Here is a 19371-nt window from a genome sequence, read left to right as displayed (position 1 = left end):
TTATAGAGTAATTCATTAAAAATCTTCTTCTCAGAAACTAATCAGCCAGGAAAGCTGAAACTTGTGTGGAAGCATCCTCAGGTAGTGTAGATTCAAAGTTGTGAAAATCATGACCCCCGGGGTAGGGTGGGGCCACAATGGGGGGGGGGGGGGTTGGGGTCGAAGTTTTACATGGGAATATATAGAGTAAATCTTTAAAAATCTTCTTCTCAGAAACTAATCAGCCAGGAAAGCTGAAACTTGTGTGGAAGCATCCTCATATAGTGTAGATTCAAAGTTGTGAAAATCATGACCCCCGGGGGTAGAGTGGGGCCACAATGGGGGGGGGGGGTCGAAGTTTAGCAAAGGAATATGTAGAGTAAATCTTTAAAAATCTTCTTCTCAGAAACTAATCGGCCAGATGATTCTTTATAATTGTTAAGACTTTGGCCCAAGGACAATTCTTCGGCCTCACAAGAAGGTTCAGAGTTTGATGTATGTTTATATCCTAGATATAAACAATTGTTAAGGGTCTTTTTGAGAACTGCAATACTCAACATGTGATATGACTACAAAATCATCCTGTTAGAAAAGGGACTAATGATTATAAACATAAGAATATCTCGGGGGGAAAATGATTTTATTTATACAGGATCTACATGTATTATTGTACATTGTCCAGATAGTTTGTATATTGACTCCATTAAGCTGATTTTATTATATCTATTGTTCCTCAGGTGAGCGATGTGGCCCATGGGCCTCTTGTTATTATTTATGATGCTTTAGAATTGAAATTATAATGATAAAAAAGATTGAGAGTCAGTCGTTGAGATATAAGCATGATACAGAGCTCACAATTATTTGGCATGTAAACAAGGCTCGTGTCCTGTTTTTGTTTACACAGGTTCAATATATCTTTAAAACATCTTTTTCAAGCTGATACGTCTATCTTCTTATTCATTTTAAGCATAAAAAAAATCAGTTCCTAACGTTTAACACCTTCATGTTAGGTCTAAAACTGGAATTTGGACTTCAACATTCAAAAAATAAAAAAAAAGCTTTGTTTACATAGCAATGAATTGTTAGATCTGTAACTCGCTTACGACTGAACGAATGACAACCAAATTTTGGTTACCTATTAAGAATGCCTTACTGAAGCATTGTAAACATTAAAATCGGTAAAATATTTTTTGACCAAAATCGTGACCATGCCCCTTTAATATCTCTAACGCTAAATTTCGGGCATCAATTTAGAGAAGCGAAAACCCATGCACGGTTTTTGATTTGGCTTTCCTCATGTGGAAAACAAGTCTTAGAGTATATAAATGCTAGTGAACTTGATATTGTTTTCAGTTGAAGTTTCAAAGATTACATGAGTAAATATAAATATACATAAAATCACTAAGTAAATCTATGAAAGCAGGAAGATGAAAATTATTCCGGTGTACCGGTCCCATTGCAGTAAGGGCCCAGTGTTTCCGTTGGAACGTGTCAAGACAACGTATCACATGATGATTTGCACACCGTCTTGGCCACGGTTCACAGTCCAAGCAGTATATACATGTTCATCATACATGGTATAATAGCCTTCTCCCACATGATGTTGGCTGATATTTATGACGATGGCAAATATATAAACCATTTGCGCATCTAGAAAGGGGCTGTGAGTTTGAACCTCCTCCCTTGAAAGTTTACTTGTTCACATTGTACAAATTTTACCAAAAGTAGGCCTCGACCCCCCACCTGCACCCAGCAAACAAATTATCTTTCACCCCCAACCACCCACACCGAGAAAAAAAAACCCAAACCCTGTATTGCTTTAGTAAACAACACGATTTACATAAGTCTTACATTATTAAATAAAATGAAGAAAAAAATTATCTGATAAAAATTTTGTTACGTCGATATTATTTTCTCTATCTGTTAAGATATTTTAATCAGAAATTGTATGACAAAATGCAGTATATGTCAATATAAGGATATTCACTATATATTTCTTTTGCAAACCTAAGAAAAATCACGGACTGCACGAAATAATCATGTTGGTGTCAGACTCAAATTCCCATATATGAAGCTTGCTTTTTCCTTCATCTAGCGTATTGATGTACATTAAAAATGATTTTACTTACTTTAAACCACTATTTAATGATTAATTCAATAATTTATTAAAAGAAATATGTGAATATAAACAATAAAACAACATCTTTGATGATTCATGCGCACTATGCACTGTGATGAAGGCAGCGATCATTGCAAAAAAAAATTCTCATAAGTATATTTCTGCAATGTCGCTACCATTATATCTCGCATGAATCATCAAAGACAGCATTTTATAGTTTAAATAAAGTTTAATCAAATGATGTATATCAAATAAATGTGTTGCTTTTGAGTATATAAAACATTGTTAGTACTGTTTTTCTATCAGTTTTTAAACCTTTACTAGACATATGTCAGACATCGTGGTAATTGCTCAGTGACAATCAAAAATAAAGTTAATGTAACCCTTTTTTCCCCAATCTTAAAAAATTAAGGGGGGGGGGCGATGTAACTACAACATTGGTTCTGTAGTTTATTTCCTAATTTTTCTCTATATCATTTTTAGAATTCATTAAACTTTTACGATCAATAAATAAAAATTCAAGAAAAGTATATATTTTAGGGGAAAAGTGTGCATGTGGGGGCTAGGCCCCCTATGCCCCCCCCCCCCCATAGGAAACTCTGCGAAAGAGCGCAAGGCCGCGAAGCCAAATAAGGATATACTTTAAAACATCCGGTTTTTTTTACTAACTCGCCTTGCAAACTGACAAAGGGCTAGATATAGAACTTGATAACTATATATATCTCTTATTCATTTTTCATGTAGACTGCATGTGTGTTTTTTATAGTTAGTTTGATGAATAAATGCACGGGTTTCCGGTATTAGGTGCATTATACTTTTTTTTTAAAATTTCATAATTATACCCAATGAATCTTTTTAATTTTAGTAGTTTTTTTTTTATTAAGAAAGCATCGGACATTCTCATGCATCTGATATAAGAGCTAGTGAAGAATCTCTCCATTCATGTGCAATGTATGTACATGTACATTCACCCTGCCACCGGCAGTGTTTATAAATCGTGTCATTCAGTGCACTCTATACATGTATCTTATAAGAGAGTACAATCGATAAACTGCTCAAGAAATTGGCAGAGTTACATATGTAACAAGTGGAAATGGTTCTTATATATGACCAGTTACGATCTTAATTTATTTATAGATTATACGAATCTTTGTGCCATATGAAATATGCGAAATAATTATAGTATTTACAAAACCGGTCGCAAATACATGTACGTAAAACCCTGTTATGATTTTAAAAAAAAAATGAAGAAAACAAATACATCATTGACATGACTTTATGTTGATGTAAAATGTAATAGGTCAGACAAAAATACTTCCAATATTTACAATCACGAAAAATATGCAGTTGAAACAAATGTACTTCAATTATGTACATGCAAAACCTTGCAATCAATAAGAAACCGATCAGTCCATCGCGGACTTATTAAATGATCTTATTTATAAAAAAAAAAACAATAACAAAAACTCCCATCTTATAGTATACAAATATTTCAAACAATATTTGAAATATTACACACAGAATATGCCTACAATGTGATTGATCAGTGGTAAATTTAAGATTAAAAAACCACACATAAAAAACAAGAATAACAACACACGCTTATTAAAACTACGCAAAAGGGGGAAAAGTGCACATTGATTGACAGATTTTAAACGAAATCTTGGTAGATTTTATCTGCCAGGAAGTCATAAGAAGTCGGTTTATCGGTGAAGTTAATGATCTCCCCAGCAAATCCCTGCAGAGTCTTCTTTGTGGCTCCAATGTTGTATGTAAGGCTTTGTAGGTCAGCGACCACCTTGAAAGAGGGTGAGTATGTCATCTGGGGATCTCCTATGACAAGCTGTGGAAAAAAATTGACATATTTTACTTACGAATTTTTACCAAATCTCAATATTTATCTAATAAAATAAAAACATCAAACGCAAAACATCAAGTCACAGACCTCCCCCACTTTTCCCCATGCAGTGCGGCAATTGATTAAAAAAGTACGTTTGACGAATGAAAAAGACGACTCAGAAACCAAGGACCACTACAAAATAGACAGATTAAGAACGACTTACCTCAGTGACCACGGTTCCGTTGACGGAGTCTTCATACAGTTCCTGTAGATTCTCAAGACTCTTTGTCAGGTCAGTCAACTGCTTGGCCACATTCGCGCCACAAACTGTAACAAATGGGGAAAAATAATTCATAATTTATTCGATAATATTTTAATAATTTGAAAATGAACGTTACTTATATTCATTTTTTAAAATAAATATAAGTAAGTTGTTTGCAATTTCAACGTGCTAAAATTAATGTGAAGTTGAGAATTGTACCCACCGTTTGTGATGACCGTGTTGGGGTCTTTGGAGCTGAGTTTCTCGCAGTCGGCGCATGCGGATCGTCTCTTTCTCCAAAACTTTAGCTTACCTTTGATAAATAATGACCAATGAATTAGTTTTTATTGAAAACCAAGACTCATACTTTATTTGTCAGATATATATTTTTTTCCGAACAATAGCTAGCAAGTTTTCTTATGACTTATTTTTACTCAGGGTTTTCCCCCATGGCCACCATCCGTTAATTTCTTTGAGTAGCCGATTTCAAACGAGTTTGATAGAAATATACTGAAGAAAATTTTAACTATTCTACAATAATAAATTATATTAAATGATGGTTTAACGACTATATATTTGTAAGAAATGAAAACTTTCTTAATCATTACATTTACATCAAATTTCAAGCATGATAGGTTAAATACTAATTATAAAGGGATTTCCGTGGCCGACGGGAAATAACTCCAGCTAAAAATCCAGTTAATCTTGCTCTAGCATTTCTTCTCTATCATAATTATCACCAAGAAATACTCTAAAGTAAGAATTATCGCATGCATTAAGAAAATGAATGAGTGGGGGTAATACACAGGCATTGGATTTCATTTACTTACTGAGTTTGTATTGGATTTCATTTACTTACTGAGTTTGTATTGGATTTCATTTACTTACTGAGTTTGTATTAGATTTCATTTACTTACTGAGTTTGTATTGGATTTCATTTACTTACTGAGTTTGTATTGGATTTCATTTACTTACTGAGTTTGTATTGGATTTCATTTACTTACTGAGTTTGTATTGGATTTCATTTACTTACTGAGTTTGCCACCAATATCACCTACAAGAGTCTCAAATGTTTTTCCAAGGCTGGACGGAATGCTTGAAAGGGAATTCTTCAAATTATTGAAAGTGCTCTCAAAGTTTGAGAAAAACTTTCCAATGTTCTGGATTTCATTACCTTAAAATAAAAGAAAGTACCGTAACAACGCATAAAGGTATTGGTATATTCAACGTAAAAATATGCAGGGCTAGAAAAATTAATAATATTTATTGTTATACTTTCATGTTAAATACTGAAATCTGATTGGTTAAGGCGCAGTTAATAATATTTACTATTACCCTCAGCGTTAGCAACGCACTTGGCAACGGGTAACATTATATAAATAGTGCCTGTTTGGGAGGGTAACAGTTGAAATTGACACCCCGAGAAAACCATTGTCAACCGACGCGAAGCGGAGGTTGACAATGGTTTTCGAGGGGTGTCAATTTCAACTGTTATCCTCCCAAACAAGCACTATCTATTTTGTTATACTGAATGTCTTTTTTTAAAATTTTAAGAAAATTTTACTGCTTTTACATAGGAATAACGTGAATTCTACAGCGAACCGTACGCGCATAATTTTCGCGCATGTAACATTTTTTAATGTTACCCGTTGCCAAGTGCGTTGCTAACGCTGAGGGTAATAGTAAATATTATTAACTGCGTCTCAACCAATCAGATTTCAGTATTTAACATGAAAGTATAACAATATATAAATAGTGCCTGTTTGGGAGGGTAACAGTTGAAATTGACACCCCGAGAAAACCATTGTCAACCGACGCGAAGCGGAGGTTGACAATGGTTTTCGAGGGGTGTCAATTTCAACTGTTATCCTCCCAAACAGGCACTATTTATTTTGTTATACTGAATGTCTTTTTTAAAATTTTTAAGAAAATTTTACTGCTTTTACATAGGAATAACGTGAATTCTACAGCGAACCGTACGCGCATAATTTTCGCGCATGTAACATTTTTTAATGTTACCCGTTGCCAAGTGCGTTGCTAACGCTGAGGGTAATAGTAAATATTATTAACTGCGTCTTAACCAATCAGATTTCAGTATTTAACATGAAAGTATAACAATAAAAAATGTTACATGCGCGAAAATTATGCGCGTACGGTTCGCTGTAGAATTCACGTTATTCCTATATAAAAGCAGTAAAATTTTCTTAAAAATTTTAAAAAAGACATTCAGTATAACAAAATAAATAGTGCCTGTTTGGGAGGATAACAGTTGAAATTGACACCCCTCGAAAACCATTGTCAACCTCCGCTTCGCGTCGGTTGACAATGGTTTTCTCGGGGTGTCAATTTCAACTGTTACCCTCCCAAACAGGCACTATTTATATACTAGTAATCACTGTCACTTTAGCCTATAATAATTGAAAATTGCAAGACACCCATAATACCGAATACTACCAATAACCTTAATAAATAATTTATATAAAATATTAATCTCATGAAAATATACTTATCTATCCCCCCCCCCCAATTCCCTTAATCTGTAAAATGTATAAAACTCTGTGCCGGATAATTATGCCAGTGCCAAGGTGGCATTTTTGCACCCGCTTAAGCTGCTTATCAAAAAATTCAAATATGCCATATGATAGACCATTGCTTAAAGAGTTAACAACCACTTTTGTTATCATTGTATCTCACCTGTCAGGTGAGATATTTACCTTTCAAAAATAAATTCCTATAGGAAAATAATTTTTCCCATAGGAAAAACAATATTCCTATAGGTTATGTGAAATATCCTATCGGAATACAAGAACTTCCTATAGGAATTTCAATTCCGGTAGGATTTGATAAAATCCGATAGGAAAACTTAATATCCTATAGGAAAACTACAGGTCTGAATTAAATTCCTACAGGAAATACCATTATCCTATAGGAAATATAATTCCTATAGGACTTTTAAAAAATCCTATAGAATTGTCAATATTTCCTGTACGAGAATCAATTCTCCTATGGGAATTATCATTTTCCGATGGGATATTATTTTTTAAAGGAAAATATCTCACCTGTCAGGTGAAACACACTAAAAACAAAAGTTGTTTTATACTCTCTAGACAATGGTCTATCATTTGGTATATATGGATTTTTCCGAAACTGCGGGTGCAAAAATGCCACCTGGCACTTAATTATCCGGCACAGTGTTATAAACTTGATTAACAAAACTTTATGCCCTTTAAAATACTGTTAAACTTCGATATCTCGAATACATACAGTGGATATGTCGGATGTAAATTTAAGTCCCGACCACCTACTTTTAAATTATTTTACCCTCGATATCTTGAATACTCAGATATCTCGAACGTATATAATTATGACTGTTATAAATTGTTAAGCATTAGAAAAAGAAATATGCAGTTTGAGCCTGTATTTTATCCTAAAACTAAAAAAAATGTAGTATGCAATTATACTTCTTTTTAACAAGATTTAAGACGAAATGACATTAAGATATCCTTGCAACATTAAAAACATTAACATTATATCATTCAATATATATCAAACAAAATATAGTAAAATTAGAAGATTTTACGATAAATGTCTCAGCTGTCAGGAGATTTTTTTTAAAATGTAAAATTTCATAGATTCACATACTGTTGATTAAGACTCCTAATGTTCCTTTCAGGGTGTTGAGCAATGGGCCCAGCTTGTCCCCCAGTAACTCTCGCACGTTGACATTGGAGAGGGAGTCGGTAATTTTAGTGACCAGCTTCTCTCCCTCCACGATCGGAAAGCTAATGGCCTTGACCACCTCGTCAATTTTTGACTGTGAAGCAGAACCACTGAAAGAGTAAAATAAAAAGAATACTAGACAGTCTAAAGAGGGCTGGATGTTTGTGGCCATTTTACGAAGATCAGGAAAATATTCGAATTTTCAAGCTATGCTATTTGGATTTTTTCTTTTTCAAATAACAGGTAGTAAATATTCAGCCTGCTTTATTTATTTGCGATTAACGTAAAGATTCCTGGATTTTGCTGACATATTGAATGACTTACGCAGGACAGGAAGCACAGTTCTCAATGGTCGTGTTTATTTTCAGTAAGCAGCCATCGTTAGCTGACGTAATTTGCTGGGTGAGGGTTTCCAAGTTTTTAGCCACCAACACAGCAAGCCTTATTCTCACGTTTTTATCGAAATCTGAAAACGAAGAAATTAAAATTGGCAAGATTAAACACGATGCAGAAACAAAGATGGTTAAAAAACGGAATAAGTTGTATATGTACAGGTTTTGCGTGCATGAAAAGAAAGATTTTACCTTTTAAGTCTTCTGTCGACATCGGGCCGGCGAAACATTTTGTGGCGAAAAAGACCACAATGCAGCTCCGTAGGAATACCAGCATATTTCTTGAAATCTAGAAAAAAAACCACATGGGAAAATAAAATAAATGACAAGTATTCTATTGCATTTAAATTCAACACAATTTTACAATCTTATTCCATGTTAATTAAGAACTAAACTTTTACTCACCTTTTCTTGGCTATTTGCTTTTGTAATGACAACGGGGGAATGATTGTCTGTATATATACAAGTTACCTGTTTACTAATAAAAAAAACCCTGACCTACGTCCATACAAAGGTTCCACTGTACAGAAAAAAAGGCCAACACATGGTGACGACAGGGGGGTCATCAGCTTTTTACGACCGACCAGCGGTTTCTTGAAAACATACACTCATTTCTTTGGCAGTGATTGATATGTAATATCTAGGAAAATGCTGTAAACATATCTATATTGCACTTATTTTTTAAGGGGGAATGGGGGAGGGGTGTTTAATGTATTATTACATTGGAAAGTACTGTAAATATATGCAATAACCTTTTTTTTTGGAGGGGGGTATATAATATTGCAGCATATTACCAATACATACATCTTATAAATAACCGCTTAGCTCAACACAAGCGTAGTAGACCAACACATTTGACACTTATGGTTCTATGATTATAATGTGTAAGTTTACAAAATTTTATATTTTTTTCGTCATTTTACCTCTAAACGAAGCGTACTTTTTCTCTTTTTTCATTTTTCTTAATAGTTTATACAAAGTTGAAAAAAATACAATTATGTCATAATTGAGAATTCGATAAACTACTACTACATGTATATTCTATTTTTCCAATTCATTATGCATTCTGTCGCTTGTTTAGTATATAATATATAAGTATTGTTTGTTTAGATTGATTGAATAGACTGGTTGGTTTCCAAAACTTTTTCATATTGCTATATCATTAAAAAGGTACTCTGTCAGAAAAGTGCTTTTGCACGCAACTTTAAGGTTTGGTTTTGGTTATAAAAAACAAGTTGGGCTGTTTCTCCTTTGCACACGAGAAAATCTCTTGCAAACGATACTGACGTCAGCATAAATACACATGAGAGAGGGCGGTTCATCAGACCATGAACAAGATGTGATGTCGTTATTAATTAACGATTCATAAACAAGACTCGCCTAATGACCTTGTAAACATGTCACAAAAAACAAACCCGGCGTGTCCTCTCCCCCGGTCACTCTGTTACTTATAGTTAGATCTGCAAATAATGAGGAGAAAGCTATATACATACTGCAGTTGACTTGAAAAATTAAAAATGAATATTGCACTTTAGTGTAGGCTTTGGATTTTTTAAATTTAGGTTTTATTGCTAGAGAAAATGCAATATGAGCTGAAGTCTTAAAATTCCGTTTGTTTTTCTGCTTTTTTTTTTAGGAGTTTTATCTACCAGTAAGGTAAAAAAAAAAAGCAAATAAATTTTGGCTAGTTGTATTTATGAGGGATAAGCTGTTTGAAAGCTTTGTTGATGCAAATTTTGATATACATTATATCCAGAAACGTTTTCCTTTTAAAGGTCAATGATTTGTTTTATTCAGTCACGTTGCAGTGTGCCTTTTTTTCTTATTAATATTTTTATATGTAGAAAAAAAAATTATGGAAAAAATATTAGCTCGCCCCTCCTTTTTTACTTGTGCACGAATGACCATCATCGTTGAAAACGATGTCTGTCACGTGTCTGAATCCCATCCATCATGAATAGTTTGATATTATAAATTAAAGAATATAAGAAGCTTTTTTTAAACTATAGGAAAAAAACAAAGTCAAACTGAATTAATTTCGTTCAAAATGCATGTGTTTGTACATGTGCATTTTATTTCATACATGTACATGTAACAAGAATATAAGAAGCTTTTTTTTTTTTTTAACTTTTTAAGAAAAAACAAAGTCAAACTAAATGAAAGTCGTTCAAATTCATGTGTATGTACATATGCACTTAATTTTATAACAATATTTAACCTTGTTGTTTACAACCGTGAGGGTTGTTTTAGGTACATGTAAGTGTATACCTGTTACCGTGCAATCAATCATCGGAAAGTCCTAATTTTGAAAAAAAAACTTGCTGTCATCTCTACGTTATCTATTCTATTCTTAAAGCTAAAAAAAATAGGTAACGGTTGGCAGCAAGGCAACACCTGTTGAAATAAACAAATAACTTAAATAATGGCAGGAATTAGTAATATCGATGATTTAAAATGTACAGATAAAACAAATACAAATGATATTAGCTTTTAGGACTTCGTGATAACAACGTGAAGAATCGGTTGTCCTAAGGCGAATAACTTTCCAAGCTGAATAAGCTATAAATATGAACGAGAAGGATAATTTGAGATTTCGTTATCTTTTACATCGTCGAGAGGTCCTATTTTGGTAGGTAAAGTTGCATTCTGGTGATAATGAAAAATTATTTTAATAGGTCAAATATTTATAAACTAAACGTGTGTGTGTGTGTGTGTGTGTGGGGGGGGAGAGAGAGAGAGAGAGAGAGAGAGAGAGAGAGAGAGAGAGAGAGAGAGAGAGAGAGAGAGAGGATAACAGATTAAACCACTAAGTAACTAACGATGTGTGTTTTTGGAAAAAGAGGTCATCAAGATCATTTACTTAACTTCAACTTATGAGGACAATCCTTTGTAATTGCAACATAAAAACATCCGGCACTAGAAATATATATAAGAGATTCCTAGGAATTGGAAAAGTTAATTCTATATCAACTTTGAAAACTTTATAGGTGAGCAAATTTGGATTATTTAATATATATATTTTCAGTATCTAAGTAGATATATATGTACGTATCTTATCAAATGATAGAACAAAACTTGATATGTGTCAAAATCAAAACAAATGAAGTATACGTAAAGTAAAATATTGAAAACGGACGGTAATGATTAACTCATAATATTCTTTTTTAAAACTATGTTTGATTTTCAGATCAGTAGAGGAAAATGAGGATGTTGATAGCAGTGGTGCTTGCTCTTGCGTCGACTATCACAAATGGAAAAATTCTTGGGCCCACAGAAACAGAAAGTAAGAAATTTCAACATTCATTGTTCAATAAGAAACGAATTAAAGAGAGGCGAAATTCAAAGTATTATATAATGATCATATAACCGAAAAAAAATTAACGAATTAAACAAAACGAGGCATTAAATAAATTGATACGATGTTGATTAATTTTCAGAAATTAACACATTAGCCACGCGGCATATGTTTGGAGCGTTATCGAATGGCATTGATAATCTTGCAAGGCGTATAGAAAGAAACAACGCATGGTGTAATAACGAGATAAACCGGATCCGGAAATATGTCTGCTCCAAATGTGCTTCAAGCCCGTAAGATTCTTAATTCTATATAATTCATTAAGAAATAAAAACAGTAATCTATGAATAATGCATGTTTATGAGCTACATGTACATGTAATATAAGTTTTAAAAAATTGAGACAATCATCTGTAAATAACAATTATATGTAACACTGTGCCGGACAATTATGCCAGTGCCAAGGTGGCATTTTTGCTCCCGCTTAAGATACAGTTTCGGAAAACTCCATATATACCAAATGATAGACCATTGTCTAGAGAGTATATAACCACTTTTGTTTTTAGTGTGTTTCTCCTGATAGGTGAGATATTTACCTTTAAAAATTAATTTTGCATCGGAAAATTTTAATTCCCATAGGAGAATTGATTCTCTTACAGGAAATATTGACAATCTTATAGGCTTTTTTAAAAGTCCTATAGGAATTATAATTCCTATAGGAGAATGGTATTTCCTGTAGGAATTTGATTCAGACATGAAGTTTTCCTATAGGATATTAAGTTTTCCTATCGGATTTTATCAAATCCTATCGGAATTGAAATTCCTATAAGAAGTTATTGTATTCCGATAGGAAATTTCAAATTACCTATAGGAATTTTGTTTTTCCTATGGGAAAAATTATTTTCCTGTAGAAATTTATTTTTGAAAGGTAAATATCTCATCTGACACGTGAGATACAATGATAACAAAGGTGATTGTAAACTCTTTAAGCAATAGTCTATCAAATGGCATGTTTGAATTTTTCAATATATGCAGCTTAATCGGGTGCAAAAATGCCACCTTGGCACTGGCATAATTATCCGGCACAGTGTTATGTACGATTTTCTATTTCAGAATTGTTTTAAGTGTTGAAATTTACACGTTATAAGTACTCAGGTGAAATTCCCACTGAACTTAGACTTTGATTCAAGAACATATTTTTTGTCAGTGTCGTCCCTTCGATGGCGGATATACAACAAAATCTGAACAGACCCATACCTGTTGTCCTGCAGCTCTTTTTCGATGTTTTGGACGGGTTGACGCCATCTTGGATGGTTGAGCAAGTTGGTGAACGTAAATATATGATGGAAGAGGATTTTCGAAGAACTGCAAATTATCTAAAAGCAGCCATTTCACCAGGTGAAAAGTTGTGAAAACAAACGAAAACTGATCATATACATTTTCTAGAGAAGAAAGCTGAATTGATTTTATTTTTTAAACAAATGTTAAGGAATTTAATGTTACTGTTTCATTTTTAGAACTAGGAACACCACAAGAAGAATCAAACCGCATTAGCAGAGAAATCGACGAGAAACTTGGAAAAGTTGCAAGCAATTTTCAGAACTCTGGTATAAAATGTTTTCATCATCCTTAAGGAAATAGTTATCTTTTTTATCGAAATATTCTACAGTATACATAAATTAAAATTCTTTATAATTTATCTTTTTAAAGAAACTGCATTGTGTGTTTATCTCAAAGGATTTTGCACTATCAACCCCAAGTCCCGCACATAAGAATTTATGTATGATATTTGGACAAAGTATAGTTAGTCATTGTACAGATTTTATAAGAATTTATGTATGATATTTGAGTCACTGTAGAGAGTTTTTGTTATTATATTTAAAACTATTAAAAAGAAAAGTTACAGTAATGTTTTAGAAAGTGATTCTTCTATTTTTTTTTACTTTTTAGGATTTGTAGGCAGACGTAAACGACAATCTACCATAACCATGATCAGGTCATGCTCCGACTGCGCTGGTCTAGATGGTATCAACATTGAGGGTTACATAGATATAGGTATTGAAATATGTTTGATTATAAAAATTCAATGATGTTTATCTTGGATATATTTTCACTTCGTTCTTGGTTAAAAACAGTTTAACAGAATATCTCGCAGAATTTTGATTACTGGTATCTTAAAATACACAGAATTAAAAAGTGCAATCTTAGAGTTGATTATTACTTAGTAATACCGGTATTTGGTCAAGCTAAAATCTAACAAAAATTTCCTTGAAAAAACCCCCTGATAATGAGGTCAAAACTTGAATAGCTACTCCATATTCGGATGTAGTATACAATACAAGTGGAACGATATGGCTAGGGGATCTAAAAAGAGTACGGACCTTCTTTTTCTCTTTCTGATGTAGGTAATGTGTACATGTCGTAGTTCAATAAAAACAGAGTAATGAAAACAGAGTAATGTTGAATTTCACTTTATATTACTATCATCTACTCTATTACTTACTTTGTTTATGTTATCATTAAGTTTGTGGTCCAACGACGTTAATGAATATTCAAAGCATTTTGGACTACGCTGATAGATACCGATCAATATTCAACACAACTTTTGGAAATGGGGACCCAATCATTCAAGAGGTAAGATCACTCATTTTTATCACTGTTTTAGATTGCACAGTCGTGGAATCAACGTTACATAAAAATCGAATTTCAAGTTATTATTATACTGACTTACGTTATTTTTAGGTGGACTTTGATGAGAGCACGGCGATGTACGAGTTTTCTCCCTTCAGATTTAAGGCTGAGATGAACAGTTACAAATACAGAATAGAAGAGACCATTTATAAAAAAACCTCAACACCTAATTCTATTAATTCTATAGCGTTCCACAACTTGAATGAAACTGCTATATTTATGGCTGAGGATATCCTTATGAAGCACGTTTATAACACAGTCCAAGGCTTCGGTGTTGCTTAATCAATCTAATTAATCATTATTTGGATATTTTAAAACGATAATAAACACGTCATACGTACCAAACAGTTTTTGTTTTGATTAACTAATAAATTCTAAGAAAATGGTGAAATTTTATAACTACACAAAAATATGTACATGTATCTATGCAACTTTTTTTTTTGGTCTGTCAAGTACTTTTTGTTTATTTTTAAAAGAAAGAAACGGTAACAATATATAGAGAGCACACATTTATTCTTTTTGAAAATACTAAACTTAAATACTTTATTTTTTTTGCAGAATAACTACAAAAGCAAACGTCTTTATTTTTTACCCATATAGAATTTAAACCAACTCTAGATTATTTCATTGTTTCAAGAAAATCAACCATCTAGTTCTTTTTAAAGGCCCTCACAAAAACAGGTACATTTACTATTGTAATAGGAAATTGTCATATTCCGCGCTTTGAAGCAGATTAAATGAAATACTGCGATAGCTATTTTCCTTGAATTGTAATATGTGATTTAATTTAGTAATATCAATTTCTACCTTATAAGTATAGTATACTAAATACTAAATTTTAGTGAAGGGCATTTCAACATATCAAAATGCACAAAATTTGCTATTTATTTGTCTGAAGCATTACAAATGTAGATTGCTACAATGGAATAAATTCATTCAAAAAATAAGAGAAACTAGACACGATCTCGTTGCGAGCAACGAGGAGGTCTTCCGTTCGATTTTAAGAGAAGGAAATGAAATTGCCTTTGATCTTTATCAACGAAACATATCAGTAAATGCGGGGGGATCTAATTTTGTTCAACAAGTGTTTCGAAATATACCGTTCTCGAGATATCTGGAAAAGATCATTTTAGGGGCCGGCCATATAACTCCTTTAAGGGATCAGGTAACAAAACAATGATGGTTGCATCTTGTTAAGCATTCGAAATTTTTCTCCATTTTAATATATTGAAGATCAAACTTTCGGACTTCTGTCCCCTTAAACCCTAATTACGTAACAAAGGAGTAAATAATTGTCATTTATAGGTGTATAGTGTTTCGATGAATATAATTGCTTCTATAATGTATTACAAAATAGTTCACAATTAAAAGTTATCATCAAAAGACTTTTAGCCCCTTAAATCCCCTAATTACGTAACATATGAGATTTCTTTAAATCATATATGGATGCATAACTGGAAGATTAACATTTTTGCATTTTAAACATATTACAATCTATTTCTCAGTAAAATGCTATGGAAGAAAAACTTCAGAGCCCTTTTGGCCTCTAATTTTAGGGGCCAGCCCTTTTTTCTTGATGTCAAATAAAGGTCTTTTGATATTAAACATATTTTGTTCAACCAGTGTCTAGAAATTCGTTACCGTTCTTGAGCTATCTAGGAAAAAATAGTTTTAGGGGCCGACCCCTTATCTCCTTATTGGGGCCAGAGAACGAAATTATGATGGTTGAATATTGTTTAGAACATCATTCTAAGCATCTTTTATTCTATATTGTTTTTCAAAATATTTGTCCTTTTTGTGATACAAGTGATTGAAATTTTGAACTTCTGGCCCCTTAAAACCCCTAATTACGTAACGCATGAATTCTTTTATATTATGAATAGTTAAATAACTGTAAGATGAACACGTTTGCTTCTTAAACATATTACAAATTACTTCTCAGTAAAGTGCTTTGGAAAAAAGACTTTAGAGCCCTTTTGGCCCCTAATTTTAGGGGCCAGCTCCTTTTTCTTGATGTCAAATGAAAGGTCTTTTAATATTCAACATATTTTGTTCAACAACTGTCTAGAAATTCGTTACCGTTCTTGAGCTATCTGGGAAAGAACGTTTTAGGGGCCGACCCCTTATTTCCTTATTGGGGCCACAGAACGAAATTTTAATAGTTGAATATTGTTTAGAACATCATTCTAAGCATCTTTTATTCTGTATTGCTTTTCAAAATATTTGTCCTTTTTGTGATATAAGTGATCGAAATTTTGGACTTCTGGCCCCTAAAAACCCCTAATTACGTAACGCATGAAATTATTTTTATAATGAAAAGATAAATAACTGTAAGATGAACATTTTTGCTTCTTTAACATTTTACAAAATATTTCTCAGTGAAGTGCTATGGAAGAAAGACTTCAGACCCCTTTTGGCCCCTAATTTGAGGGGGCAGCCCCTTTTTCTTGATGTCGAATGAAAGCTCTTGTAAAAATAAATTTTAATTGCTCTACATGTCTTAACAAAATATTTTCGAGATAAGAGATATTTAAAGAAAACTAAGAAAAATCACTATATTTTTTACATCTCAATTTTCGGGTTCAGGCGAGCTTCGGCGCCTTTTGCGCCAGACATAAATGGCTCACTTTAGACAAAACTACAATCATTTGTCTTCAATTGAATTTGAATTTGATATCTTTTATCGTTTAGGAGGAGTTCGACGGACAAGCTGACCCTCTAAAAATCGCTAAAACGTCAATATCTCTGAAACGGAAATGACGTCATCAAAATAAAAAATTTCCAATAAGGTTTGGATCATCATCTATTTGATCTGAAAGTTTCATGAAAATCGGCCAAGCCATTTCCGAGAACTCGCGTGCACAAAATTTGAAAGAAAAAAAAAATAATAATAACTAGATTCGATCTCGTTGCGAGCAACGAGTGGGTCTTCCGTCCAATTTTTGAATAGATAAGATTAAACTTATCAATTCAAAGATAAAATCGTAGATCTAAGCGAAAAAAAGAAAAAAAAAATTTGCGGCACTCGAGGCTTGAACCCGGGTCGCCTGGGCCATGTCCACGACTATAACGACTGAGCTACTCGGACTCTCGCTTCAGAACTTTGACGCTTGATTTCTCGAGAATGTCTTGATTGATTTTAAAACTAATTACATATTCTTAATCAGTAGAAGGGTCACTATAAGGTGGAAAAATTTGAAAGAAAAATATTAAAAAATAAAAAAGTCGAAAAATTCAATTTTTGAAATTTCCTTCCGGTGACGACCGGAAGTGACGGCGGACCTTCTCTTGACCGAGGTACATTAGAAAAACGCTAGATCTATCATCTCTGAAAATTTCAGCCCTATATCTTTACTCGTTTTGGAGAAACTTGACAGACAAAATTGACTTTAAAAAATCGTTTATTGACGATAACTTCCGACCGGAAATGAATTTTGAAAAAATCTCACTAGGGTACAAACTTCATATAACGAGGCATCATCAGTGAAAATTTGAAGCAAATCAAATCAGCCACTTCCGAGAAATCGCCTGCACAAAATGTGTAAGGAAAAAAAGAATAATAACTAGATTCGATCTCGTTGCGAGCAACGAGTGGGTCTTCCGTTCGATTTTTGAAAAGAATAGGTTTAACTTATCAATTCAAAGATAATATCGTAGATCTAAGCGAAAAAAAGAGAAAAAAAATTTTGCGGCACTCGGGGCTTGAACCCGGGTCGCCCGGGCCATGTCCACGACTCTATCGACTGAGCTACTCGGACTCTCGCTTCAGGACTTTGACGCTTAATTTCTCGAGAACGCCTTGATCAATTTTGAAACAAATTACATATTCTGAATCAGTAAAAGGGTCACTATCATCTTATTGGAAAAAATATATAAAAATAAAAAGTTGAAAATTTTCATTTTTTAATTTTGCTTCCGGTGACGAGCGGAAGTGACGGCCAACATTCTCGTGACCGAGGTACACGAGAATATTGCTAGATCTATCATCTCTGAAAATTTCAGTTCTCTATCTTTACTCGTTTTTGAGAAACATCGCCGACAAAATTGACTTTTAAAAATCGTAAAACGACGATAACTTCCGACCGGAAGTGAATTTTTGAAAATTGTTCCGGCGGTATAAAATTCATATCACTGGGCATCAGTCCTGAAAATTTGAAGGAAATCGGACGAGTCATCTCCGAGAAATCGCCTGCACAAAATTTGTAAGACAAAAAAAGAATAATGATAAGAAAAGTGAAAAAGAAACATTACAATAATAGAAGGGTCTTCCGCTGAAGACGGAAGACCCTAATAATAAAATTGAAAAAGAAACAATAGAATAATAGAAGGGTCTTCCGCTGAAGACGGAAGACCCTAATAATAGGGAAGAAGAAACCGAAGAAAAACAATAAGGTCTTCCGTTGGAAACGGAAGACCTTAATAACTCTGAAAATTAGCATTATTCTGTGTATTCAAAGGCGTTCAATTTTATTACTCTTTCTTTTGTTCTTTCTTATAACGTACTCCTATAAAGCTTCAATTTTTCATAACGTTTTCATATCACCAATTTTCTTTATATTTGATATTTATATTTAATAATATTTAATATATCTTGTAATATCTAAATTAAACTTGCAGATATAAACAACTGTTGTCAGTAATGTCAAGGATGGCAATACAAATCTAACCTCCGATTATTTGTCTTTGTCAAATCGATGTTTAAATACCCCAGCGTTATCATTTATTCATATCAGGTTTCAAGTCCTATGGATTTGTAATCATATGCATAACATGGGACAATTCAAAAACCTGTAAAACTGGATTTAAAGTGATTTTATAGATTATCTTTCTTTAATCTTTTTCTTTAATCAGTTCTGGCTTATTACAAAACTGTCTTATGTGCATTTATTTAAGAGATTCAATACCAAGCTCTGCTTTTTTATTTTATAGATAAGTGGTTAATTTTAAATTTAAAAAATTAAATCAAAGGTTTTGCAGTATATGGCTTGTATTCACAAGACGTCAATGCATTTAACTTGACTTAGATGGTAAAGAAATGTAAGATATTTACCAGTGATACATCATTTCAGTGGAG

General features: G+C 33.0%; 2 protein-coding genes across 4 annotated transcripts; one reads left to right on the top strand and one right to left on the bottom strand.

The window, feature by feature from the left end:
- Positions 1–3336: 3336 nt before the first annotated feature.
- LOC105347142 (uncharacterized) lies at positions 3337–8848 on the bottom strand. The gene is made up of 8 exons (XM_066066899.1): positions 8718–8848; positions 8505–8601; positions 8245–8386; positions 7843–8030; positions 5234–5374; positions 4424–4513; positions 4162–4265; positions 3337–3941 (listed from the first exon to the last, which is right to left on the bottom strand). The coding sequence occupies exons 2-8, from the start codon at positions 8587–8589 to the stop codon at positions 3750–3752; spliced, it is 942 nt and encodes a 313-aa protein (XP_065922971.1). The 5' UTR covers positions 8590–8601; positions 8718–8848; the 3' UTR covers positions 3337–3749.
- A 1096-nt stretch (positions 8849–9944) lies between these two features.
- On the top strand, positions 9945–14633 carry LOC105347141 (uncharacterized). Of its 3 annotated transcripts, XM_066066897.1 has the most exons (9): positions 10835–10941; positions 11153–11299; positions 11500–11595; positions 11750–11900; positions 12814–13004; positions 13124–13213; positions 13557–13661; positions 14131–14240; positions 14349–14633. In XM_066066897.1, exons 3-9 carry the CDS (start codon positions 11514–11516, stop codon positions 14577–14579), a joined length of 960 nt encoding a protein of 319 aa, XP_065922969.1. In that variant the 5' UTR covers positions 10835–10941; positions 11153–11299; positions 11500–11513; the 3' UTR covers positions 14580–14633. The 3 variants fall into 3 exon arrangements, with proteins under 3 accessions (XP_065922970.1, XP_034313513.2, XP_065922969.1); XM_066066898.1 differs by lacking the exons at positions 10835–10941; positions 11153–11299 and adding an exon at positions 9945–9968; XM_034457622.2 differs by lacking the exon at positions 11153–11299 and having other exon boundaries at positions 10826–10941.
- The last annotated feature ends 4738 nt before the right edge of the window (positions 14634–19371 follow it).

Source organism: Magallana gigas, chromosome 7, assembly GCF_963853765.1.
Source record: "Magallana gigas chromosome 7, xbMagGiga1.1, whole genome shotgun sequence".
NCBI lineage: Eukaryota > Metazoa > Mollusca > Bivalvia > Ostreida > Ostreidae > Magallana > Magallana gigas.
Note: the sequence above shows the minus strand (reverse complement) of the source record. Positions and strands in the feature narration are given on the sequence as shown.

Bases quoted from the DNA above. Each gene is read 5' to 3' on its own strand.
- LOC105347142 (XM_066066899.1), bottom strand. From the start codon at position 8,589: ATGCTGGTATTCCTACGGAGCTGCATTGTGGTCTTTTTCGCCACAAAA. The intron at 5,375-7,842 runs GTATGTGAATCT...TTTTATTTTAAG, and splicing joins ATTAGGAGTCTTAATCAACA to GTAATGAAATCCAGAACATT. The intron at 3,942-4,161 runs GTAAGTCGTTCT...TTTTTTCCACAG, and splicing joins ACGGAACCGTGGTCACTGAG to CTTGTCATAGGAGATCCCCA.
- LOC105347141 (XM_066066898.1), top strand. From the start codon at position 11,514: ATGAGGATGTTGATAGCAGTGGTGCTTGCTCTTGCGTCGACTATCACA. The intron at 11,901-12,813 runs GTAAGATTCTTA...ATTTTTTGTCAG, and splicing joins TCCAAATGTGCTTCAAGCCC to TGTCGTCCCTTCGATGGCGG. The intron at 13,214-13,556 runs GTATAAAATGTT...TTTACTTTTTAG, and splicing joins AAGCAATTTTCAGAACTCTG to GATTTGTAGGCAGACGTAAA.